The sequence below is a fragment of the Drosophila tropicalis genome, unplaced genomic scaffold (genome assembly GCF_018151085.1).
Source record: "Drosophila tropicalis isolate 14030-0801.00 unplaced genomic scaffold, ASM1815108v1 contig_859, whole genome shotgun sequence".
NCBI lineage: Eukaryota > Metazoa > Arthropoda > Insecta > Diptera > Drosophilidae > Drosophila > Drosophila tropicalis.
Genome location: NW_027173353.1, coordinates 8,735,429 through 8,746,811, shown reverse-complemented (window position 1 = coordinate 8,746,811; position 11,383 = coordinate 8,735,429). Strand labels below are relative to the sequence as shown.

At 39.3% G+C, this 11,383-nt stretch overlaps 1 protein-coding gene across 1 annotated transcript; it reads right to left on the bottom strand.

Annotated features, from left to right (window-relative positions):
- Window positions 1-8,792: 8,792 nt before the first annotated feature.
- On the bottom strand, window positions 8,793-10,308 carry bap (bagpipe). Its single transcript, XM_068297272.1, has 2 exons — window positions 9,763-10,308; window positions 8,793-9,665 (listed from the first exon to the last, which is right to left on the bottom strand). The coding sequence occupies exons 1-2, from the start codon at window positions 10,250-10,252 to the stop codon at window positions 8,944-8,946; spliced, it is 1,212 nt and encodes a 403-aa protein (XP_068153373.1). The 5' UTR covers window positions 10,253-10,308; the 3' UTR covers window positions 8,793-8,943.
- Between the last annotated feature and the right edge of the window lie 1,075 nt (window positions 10,309-11,383).

The window sequence follows — 11,383 nt, the reverse complement described above, 5'->3', positions numbered from 1 at the left end:
GAGGTGTGGAGACATTTCTCTCTTTTCTTTGAATGCAATCCAATCAAGAAAAGCTGACCAAAAGCCTCGCACCATCTTGTGAGAACCAAGAGGCTGTCGACACGCTGCAGCGTTTAAGTGTAATTTTCTTCTTCAATTCAATTGAAGCATGTCCTTTGGCCTGCGCAGGATAACTCACTGCAGGGCACTGAGCAGTTACTTGTCCTTGTCATGGCTCGTTAAAAATTCACTTCAGCCGTTGCTTTCACTTCAGATAAACATAATGGCCGTTCATTTGCGCCGTTGCAAGAAAATCTTCTTTACGAATCGAAGTCAAGCGTGCACAGGACAATTGTGTACGTGAGCAAAAGAAAAAAAAGAAAGCCATAAAGAAAAGAAAAGTATACCAAGAAAGAAAAGTGAATGTCTCATCTTGTCTGCCATGTAATTTGCTCTATCTCACTCTGTCTCTCTGCCTCTCCCTCCATCTCTCATAGTCGTACTCTTGGCATGTGCTTCATCAGAAAGGAAATTGAAAATTGCTGCTAATAGCTGCCGTCAGTGGGTGTGGCTGATAGGCATGGGGCGTGGAATGGGCCAAGACAAGAAAGCAGCCACAAAAAAACTGAAGCACAAAAAAGAAATTCTTCGTATAATGATTATGAAAAACCAGAGGGCCGGGGCTAACTTCGACCGCGTCAAAGTTTGTATACCCTTGCAACTTTTTTGGTAACTCTATCCTTACCTCTTAGCCATCAATGTGGAAGAACGTTTTATCTAAAAAGGCTTAAGCTTGAGAAAGAAAGGCCTACAATCATAGGAAATAACGAAGATATTGATCAAAGTCACTGTTTTCCACCGATCGTTCCTATGGGAGCTATATGATATAGTCACCCGATCTTTATCAAATTCGGCACAGTCATTAACATATATATTAAATTAAGAAATGTTTAATTTAAAAGCAATCGCGTTAAAAGTAACGAAGTTATTTACAAAAGTCACTGTTTTCGACCAATCGTTCCTATGGGAGCTATATGATATAGTCACCTGATCTTGATCAAATTTGGCATAGTCGCTTATAGGCGTAGTAAACTCTCTAATATTAAGTTTCACGACAATAGCTCAGAAAATAACGAAGTTATTGAGAAAGTCACTGTTCGTGACTTGGCCGTTTGTATGGGAGCTATATTATATAGTCACCCGATCTAGATCAAATTTGGCATAGTCGCTTATAGGCGTAGTAAACTCTCTAATATTAAGTTTCACGACAATAGCTCAGAAAATAACGAAGTTATTAAGAAAGTCACTGTTCGTGACTTGGCCGTTTGTATGGGAGCTATATGATATAGTCACCCGATCTTGATCAAATTTGGCATAGTCGCTTATAGGCGTAGTAAACTCTCTAATATTAAGTTTCACGATAATAGCATAGAAAATAACGAAGTTATTGAGAAAAGTCACTGTTCGTGACTTTGGGGTTTGTATGGGAGCTATATGATATAGTGGTCCGATCCGGCTGAATCCGAGATATACAACGCCTGCAGTATATACAAGCCTACGTGCAAAATTTCAGCTCTGTAGCTCTTACGGTCTAGGAGGAGTTTGCGTTGATCCAGACGGACGGACGGACGGACGGACGGACATGGCTAGTTGAACTCGTCTCGTCGTGCTGATCAAGAATATATATACTTTGTATGGTCGGAGATGCTTCGTTCTATGCGTTGCACACTTCTGACCAAAATTAATATACCCTTTTTGCAAGGGTATAAAAATAGATGAAGAAAAAATGGCACTAAGGTGGAAAGTAGGTGGAATTCATTTGAAACGTAAATTGCTCACTGTTTAGCAAAAAGATGACTAACGAGGCGAATAATCCTGCCACAGATCTAGGACTGACAATGAGTGGTAGGAGAATTAGACCATTCTTTAAAGCATCCAATCATGATGGAACCACATGATGATCAATTAAGCTTCGCACTGAATTTTTGTTCATTTTCTTGCAATTATCCTGCTATCCTCTAAAAAGTACATTCAAATTATGGAAAAAAAACAAATATACATATGTTTTCCTATCAAAAATAAAATTTATATCAAGTGCGTTTGCTTTTAACTTGATTCAAAGAAATTTGGCTATAAATTGGATTAAATTTTAATCAATTGTAACGAAAATAAACATAAGGCAGCTATGGCCATGCGAACAGTGCATCAGATCGTTATTTTTTAGTTATATTAAGTACAGGACAGTGTAAATTTCTGCGCTGAAATTTGAAGTTCGAATATCTTATATAAAGAAGTAGTTTAAATGGAAGTTAAGCAATGGTATCCATTGACATCCTTTAATTCACAGATCACACAGAAACTAAAGACAATAAACTATTTATTTTAAGCAGATCCAATAATTTTGTGACTTCCTCTGGTCACTTCTCCTGGCTAATGTTCTTCTGATTCTTCTGACCATTCAAACACACACTTTGATATGTCCAAAAGTAGCTTTAACTTCGGTCACATATTTTGTTGGGATGATTTCACTTACTATAATTGTTGTATTGAGTCTCTAGCTAGAATAGTCTTTGAGATAAACGTTTTTTTTTATTCAAATTGCGGGGGCGGAAAGGGGCGTGACAAAAATTTGAAATAAACTCGACCAATTTACATACTACACGAACCTACATACCAAACTTGGTGACTCTATCTTTTATAGTCTCCGAGATCTGCTGGTTCATACGGACGGACAGACAGACCGACATGGCTAGATCGACTCGGCTGTTGATACTGATCAAGAAAAGCTTCTTTCTGCCTGTTACATACATTTTGTGTGGTATAAAAACCTTAATACAAAATAATAATAATTCTTTTAAAACAATAATAATTCAAATGAATCAACTATATATTTATAATAAAGTCCTTTGTAGAATATGTGATAAAAGTGTTAACCAGTTTCCATATAACCCATAAGATTGACCTTTTGAAAGTATTTAAGGACTTTTTCCACAACTTGAATACTGAAAGTGATATCTGTGATCCTGTCAGCTAAAGCTCTTTTTATAGACAGTTGCCACACATTGAGTGTTCACTGTAGATGGATGAGCCATAAGATTCACTCCCACATCATTTTATGTAGTGAAGCATCATCAACATTCGACATTCTCATCATTGGCCATTTTACCTTGTTTACACTAAACAATGAACACTTAAACAGATTTTAAGCTCTTTGTTTTTTTTATGATCTTCCAAATAAATGGATAAAGGCATGTACATATATAAGCAAACAACAATCAATAGCAAAAACAAAGTATGTATGTAGATATTTTAAATATTGTACAATCGATTGCAGGTGCTAAATGTTTCGTTAAAAACTTTTCCATGGGACTCTGATTCATTTGCAAAGTGTTTAAATGTTTATTCTTGCTAAACAGAAAAAAAAAACACTTGGGCAAATGCTAGAAAAACGTAACACATTAGATCCATCCAACCATCCATCTTCGACTCATCCAACACATTTCGCCTTGAGGATTGCCTGCTTATCAATGAATCTTCAAGTGTGTTTCCCTTGCATGCCCTATTAGTAGCGCTCTGGCAGCTGATAAGGAATGATTTTCACCCAGAAATGAAGACGACTGCGGGTCATGTATAATATTTTGCGTCTTTAATTGTCGGGTCCAGGCCAGGTCCATTAAAAAATGTTAATTAAGTTGCCTCAATGGCCGGGCCAGAAACATGTGTGTGCGTCGCCTCGCTCTCTGGCCAAAAGCCACAACATTTTGTTATCTAAACAGCTCGCAAAACACCAACAACTCAACTCAACATATTCCTATCAAAAAAAAAAAAAAAAAAGAATAATGAAAACTAGACGAAAATTGTTTTATACATGCGGTAAAATTTGAACATTTTCGTTTTTTTTTAGGCGAAATTTGAACAATAAACAAAATCACAAAAACCAAAACATTTATCATTCAAGTTTTCTACTACTGCCCGAACGATTGCCTGCCTGACTTGCTGCAGCATCCAAAAAATCATTTAAATGCTTTTTTATTTGAAGCTAAATAAGCAAAGGAGTGGCCCTGGCATCGGGTAGCGGGCAACGGGCAACGGCCACTGGGTAAGGGGAGAGAGGTCTAAATCTTATAGGGATTTCACATTGCGCAAAGATTTCAACAGCTGCCGCCGGCGGCAAAAAATTCGATTCGAGATTCGAGAGATTGAGGTGGGTGGCCATTTTGTTGTTAAACGAGGGTGGGCCATTGGGCCGAGGATGATGATGATGATGATGATGCCAGTGGTCAGAGATGGATGTGGATGTGAAATTGAATTGTGTGTAGGTGCACCACCAACATCAACAACTTGCGCAAATAGCCGCCATCATCAACAGCAATTGGTATCATTCCATAAGCGTGTGTTTGTGTGTCTGTGTGTGTGGGTGGTTGGGTGGGTTGGTTGGATTCTTGATTCTGTCGATTCAGATGAATTTCCCGGGGACCGCACACAGTCACCGCTCACCGTTCGTTCATTTTTGGTTGGTTAATGAAATGCTGAAAAACAATTAACTATAAATTAAACGCACAATTTACAAAACAAAATAAACATAAATAGCCTCAACGCAGATCAATTCATACTTTACTTTGCTTTTTGGCTTTTGTCTTTCGGATTTGTTTATGAACATTTCACGAGAGTAGAAGGAGGAGTTTTCGGGATGAGAGGATAAAACATTTCCCTTCTCGCCATCGACTATCTGGGGGCAATTAGGCAATGTCGTTTTCTTCTAATTCCCAATCTCAGTTTCCCCCTTTGAATGCCGTCGTGCCCACCCTCGTTTAGCCCATAAAACAAAGAGCACAACTTTAATAGGAAAACAAGTCAATGAATGTGGCAAAGTTGAAGTTAAGCCGACAATCGTATACTCTCTTAAAGTATCCTTAAACTGTAATATAAAGGGAAAATTGTATAGCTTGATTCCTAAAATGAATCATCAACTATAATGGGATCTACAGTATATTCATAGGCTTGACTCCTCCATCTTATAAATTTTCTTATTTCCCTCGAGATAGTGAAGCGACAACAATGTGTAGAGTATCAAGTATAGTATATGGGCTTGGTTAATGAATTTGTCGTGAAGCTATTTCTACCAAGAACTGTTAGGGGTTTAGGAATTGTTGCATAAACAAACGCGCCTCCAAACAACACGTGCAACAGCAACAGCAATAACAATAACAACAACAACAAGAGTCAAAACGGTAGCTGCAAATCGAAGTGTCAGTCGTGGGCAACCTCCTCAGCATCATCAGCCGAGAACATGTGTGCAACAGACACAACTCCACACAGAGAAAGAGAGAGAGAGGTAGATAGAGAGAGGGAGAGAGACAAATGCTGAAGCAAAGTGCATGCAAATGGGTTAAAATAAAAATGCATCAAATATCATTAAAAGTGAACATTTCTCACCTCCGTTCCTATCTCTCATGCATCCCTTGACTATGGCATTTTGTTTACACTTTAAACTGTGTTTTCCCAGTTTTTTCTCTTTCTTTTGATTTTCAATATTCGATTTTGGTTATTGTTTTTTTTTGCTTTTTCAATATTTGCCATTAAATGCACTCTCAATGGCCGCTTAAGAATGCAGGCCCCACAGAACGTCCGAAAAATGTGTTTAAACAAATAGCGGATAAATTTGTTTACGCATTGCACACACTACATACATAGATATATGGTTTATATATGTATATATATACATTGCAATTCTCGATGGCAGGTACAACCTCCGTTGACAGGCCCCAATTGCAATGACGCTGGCTAATTGCAGTTCAAAGATTGCGCATACGCCACCGCTGCCGCCGCCACTTGCAGCCGTAAGCAATTTGCATATTAATTACAAGGCAAACAAATGATGCCACTGCTACTGGCCGCGGCCGGTTAAAAGGATTGCCGTCAAGTAGCTGACATGTGCATGTGTCATAAAACGAGAAAATAACACAAAAGATTCGTTGCATAAACAAATCCAAAGGCGGCGCATTATAAACAAATGCCCAGGACGAAAGGCAACTACCCAGAGAGAGTGAGAGAGAGAGAGAGTGAGTGAGTGAGAGAGACCGAGAGTAAATGCCACACACTCATAACACACAACACGACCACATGCAGTTCGGGCTCGCATCAGTTTCATCCCCAGAGAATTATACAATTTGAGTAGGTCAACAAAAAGTGCCTCAATTACACTCATTCTCTGCACTCAACTCACAAAATCTTATGCTCAAAAAAAAAAAAAAGAAGAGAAAATTAAATTGAAAATTGCAGATAAAGTCTAGCAAATGCGGTTAGAATAAGCCCACCCAGAAATCGATTGAAAAATTGGTATAAATTCATATCTTAATACATCCAAATTTAAAATTAGTGTGTAGATTAGCAGATACAGTTCCCAAATGAATCTATGAATGGGCCACAACATAATAATAACTTATTTTGAATACTAGCTAAAGCTAACATTACTACCTATAAGATATATGACCTTTTATTGACCATATTTAGTCGGAGATGTGTTCTAAAGGCTGACATTAAAGTTAATGCATTAATTGTTTTATTTAGAATGAATACGGCATCGAATCGAAGTCTGAAATTGTATTTTTAGCAGCTTAATGTTAAGGATTATCCTTAGAAATTGATTGAAATATGTGAGACTGTGGATCTGTGTTCAATAGAAATCAGCTGAATTGCATTATTATTTGATAAAGTCATAAAAATATCTATGAATACTCTTTGATGATAAGCTTTCAGTGTATCTCTATGCCTAACTTATTGAAATCCGGAAAATAAGGATCGTCAATCTTACCCTTGCAGTTTTTTAGTAATACTTATTACGGATAGGAAGGAGGACTAGCAAGACATTTCCAACTCAAAACGGAATGAAGATATAATAACTTATCTTCTTATATCACAAAATTTCGTTCTGAATCTTTGCTGTCTAAGGAAGCTTCTACTATTAAAACCTTTTTATGTTGTCATTTTATATTGCAGAAAACTAATAATTTTAAACAAATAAGCGTAGTTTCTTGAATGCGACTGTTAAGTGTTGGCTTGAAGAATTTTAAAAGTTGGTAATTTAGTGCCAAGTATCGGCCTGATTAATGCATTTGAATTTTGGCATGGAAGACCAGACATTTGGCAAACAAAGTCAAGGCAAGCATTTAGTGTACAGATTATGACAAGATCTCATTAGCTCCACGGGAAGTATACATCTGTATAACTTATAGATGAGACGTGATGGGATGGTTGGAAGTGGGAGGAAGGGGCTTCTATTGACACAAGTAATTACAACTGTCAATCGATTTTAGTGTCCCAAATTTGTCAAATGGCTTGGCTTGGCTTTTAGATGGAAAAAATGCGGCCAGACATTAGAAATGGATGATATACTACATAGCAAAGATCCATTCACGAGTTGTTGTTTTTACAGTTGCCAGTTCGTTCAATGCTCCGCCAGCATAAATATAGTTAAACAGAGAAAAACACAGGGAAAGGGTGCTTCAAACCAAAAGATCGAGTCAAATTGATGTCAATCTGTAATATGAGCAACAATGTGGCCAAACAGAATCAGCCCAACACACGTGATCATGCGATTTCTAATTGTCGTCCTTTTCGTCAGGCGTCACGAGTTGTTTGCTTTTGTGTTCTCTAATTGTGTGTTTGTTTGTTTATAAACATTGCCTATTGAAATTGTCGCATTGTCGCCGACAGGACACTTGAGCCATGTCCTTGTTGTCGTCAGCCACCAGCTGAGCAGCTAAGGACACACAACCATGGGACCCAGCGTCCCTGTCGTCCCGTCGATTATTCCATGATCTTGTGCAAAAGCGCATCTGCAATCACGACCAGCATGCAATCAGAGAAATGCCAATGTAAGTCAGTGGTTTGTGGGTCACAGACATGGGCTGTGGCCCAAGTCCATGCGGTCTGACATATTGAAGCACTTCTGTGTCGTCAGTGAGTGGGCGCGCTCCCTCGTCGTCGTCTGTTTTCGCAAGGCTCGCCCTCTCAGGCCACACGCATGGCCACTTCAATGGAACGCATTCTTGAGACACTTTTCCACTGATCTCCATGTCATTTGTGAAGTGTATGAGTACGCCCAATTGACTTTGACTGTGATATGCGAAATCGGGTCAATTCGGAACTGCCGTTGCTTCTTTTGCGTCTATTTTATTAAACAATTTTCAATTCCGTTAACTAATATCTCCCAGAAAAATGCACATGAAAAGGTTTATAAGAAATCAATCAGTAAAATTTAATGTTTTTAGCATTACCATTAGACTTTTTATTCAGAATACATATTTCATTTCACGTAAATCATGAATAAACAAAAACTGTTGATATTTATAATCGAAAAGGAAAGTATTTTCCCCACATCATTTTCGCATATTACAATGCGGGACATAAGCTTAGAGCACCATAGGCAAAACTCCACAGCAAAGGTCAGGATATTTACCAGGAAAATACCCATTAATAAGGTTTGAGATTTTTTAAAGTTTTATAAGTGGAATCAGGACTTTTTTGTAGAATTTGTAGATGTTTTCAAAAGATATTGCAAAAATGTTAAACTGTTGACCTTTGGATTAAGGATTAAGTTTCCTGTTAAACAAATCAAAGGGCATTCGTATGACCTCCAACATCAAAGAATTGATATTTCAATAATCAAATAAAGGTAATCAAAATATTTATAGTATAATATGTAATGTTCCATGTTTATTCAATAATAGTTTAGAAAATCAAATGAATATTTTTGTTAACTTTATCAATTTATTCAACTTTTGGCATTAAACTAAAACTTACAACTACTAAAGCTATATATCTGTTTGTGTGTGTGTGTGTGTGTTTGTGTACGTATTAGCCACGATCCATGCACGGATATTCGAAACGGAAACTTAGCCCAACATTAATTGGCTATCACAAGAACTTAAGCTCCAACAACTAAGGTGAAAGATCATCCATCTAATCGATTTCCACATTCTCATCGCAATCTTCAGCAGCAGATTGATTACTTTCCTGACCGCTTTCCACACTCATCACCTGGCCAGGACTCGGGCAGGTGGGCGAGGCAGGCGCTTGATGTCTTACTGGCGACGACGAGGCCGATGAGCCATTGACGACAAAGCTCAATCCCGAGGACTGACTCGGCGGCGGAATGGGCTGCGGTACTTTCTGTGGCTGTGGATAGAAATACGGGAACGGCATTTGCATCTGTGGCAGCGGCAATCCTCCATAGGCCAATTGCAATTGATGGCGATAGATGTTGAGAAGAGCTGGATCCAGGCCACCGTGACCACCGCCAGGCGCCATGTGTGGGGCAGGAGCGTAGGCAGTGCTGCCATCTTCACGTACCAGAACCTGGACGGGCACACGCTTGGTGGCCGCACCCAGAAGGGCCGCTTCGTGCTGTTGGATCTGCTTGCGTTTGGTTTTGTAGCGTCGATTCTGGAACCAGATTTTCACCTGCGTTTCGGTTAGACGCAATGTCTTGGCCATTTCGCTGCGTTCAGGACCGGAAAGATAACGCTGCTGGGCAAAACGGCGCTCCAGCTCAAAGACCTGGGCATGACTGAAGGCGGCACGTGAACGTTTCTTGCGGTTACCGAGACCATTACTGCCACCACCTTCATGGGAGAGCGGTGAGGCGGAGGGCGAATTGCTCATTGGCGGCGGTGAGTCGCAGTCTGCAAACAAAACAATCAAAAATAAAAAAGGATAATGGGTCAAAAACTTGGCACAAAGAAGGGCAACAACAAAGGAATCCATTAGGAGGGAACTTACCGGATTCATTGCTGGTGCAACGTCGCATGTCAAGGGGAGCGGACAAGGAGCCGTTGCCAAAATAACTCAATTTACGTGGCAAGTAATCAGCACTGGAGCTGGAACTGGCACTTGTCGCCTGCTGATGATGATTATGCTGATGATGATGTTGATGATGATGGTGAGATCCAACATAGTATTGCAAATAGTTGGCCTGCCGTTGGCTATTCGTATCCAATTCTGATCCCAGTTTACCCAATTTGTATAAGCTCAAATCACGACAACAGATCGGTGGCGGAGACTTAGAGGTGGGACGCGTACGGTCATTAGGAGGTTTAGCCAATACGTTTGGCTCCTCTGGCTCGGAATCGACACTCGAAATGCGACATTTCTCCATATTTCCCGTGCTGCTGCGCGTCAGTATATCATTGATGGAGAACGGCGTTGTTAGCGTCTTGCTTAGACCCGCCGCTATGGAGGCACCCACACTAGCACTTTCCATATTTAACATATTTTCCGAAATTGTCCGAGTTAATATACACTTTCACTCCGGTTCTTCAAAATCTGTTGAATTTATCCGTGTTCTTTACGTCTCAAAGGCTGAGCAGAGAATGTGCTTGAGTTGCTAGACGGTTGCCCTCTTTAAATAGCCCATGTGGTCGTTTCCCAGAAGAGAATCACACTCATATGCCACTCAAGTGGCCCACTGAAGGCAATGGTGGTGGTGTCTCTAGATATGTTACCATTGGCGGATGCAATATGGAAGCCAATTTGCTCTCAAGTGAACGAGCAAGCAAGAAAGAGAGAGAGAGAGAGAGGGAGAGTGTAAACAAAACAAATGTTCATTTCTTTCGGGTTGTTAAAAAAATGGATAGATATCCATAGTGAGGGCATCCTGTTTATTGTTTATAAGCATTGTTTCCTAAAGAGGTAAAGTACAGTAGGTGCCTCAACCCTAACCTTTTGTCCAAAGCATCATGCAGACTCTGCTTCAATTTGTTTAGTTTAACGAAATTTGTTTAGTTTCCAAAGCGGAAAACCTTTAGAATCTACTCAAAAATTTCAAGTGAAAATTATAAACTGAAATCCTGGAGCTCACCTCCTTTATATAAGGAGAACTACAAGTGTATTGCTTTCAAGTACAGCCAACACTTTAAGTCGAAACGGATTATCAACTTTAGAGATAGTAAAAACAACTTAATACAAATGGAAATCAACGTTAAAGTTAACAAAATCATGAATCTTGTTGATATGCTCTTTAATTAATCAACGAAATCTAATACTTGATTTATACTCTTAAGAAAAAACCCGTTATAGTAAATAACTTTTAAGTTATTTTAACTATAATTTAAACACAATGATCAGAAGTTACTTCTGACCCTTGTGACTAGGAAACACATTTGAGTAATTTTCTAGCTATTGGCCTACCATCAAAGGCATCTGATTGGCTGTTGCCATAGTAAAATGGCTGCTTCCACTCAAGTCAGGCGGTGCGCACTCAAAATCCGAGTGAAAATCCTACGCACATGTGCACCACGGGGGGTTGAAGAGGGAGTGCTTGCTGGTTCTCTGTTCTTGACTCTCTGCTACACTTCACACCTTCGGGCTATAATCTTTTTATTGCCAATTGAATGACTCTTAA

Coding starts and splice junctions, on each gene's coding strand:
- bap (XM_068297272.1), bottom strand. CDS start 10,252: ATGTTAAATATGGAAAGTGCTAGTGTGGGTGCCTCCATAGCGGCGGGT. Junction 9,666..9,762: donor TTGCACCAGCAATGAATCCG/GTAAGTTCCCTC, acceptor TTTTGTTTGCAG/ACTGCGACTCACCGCCGCCA.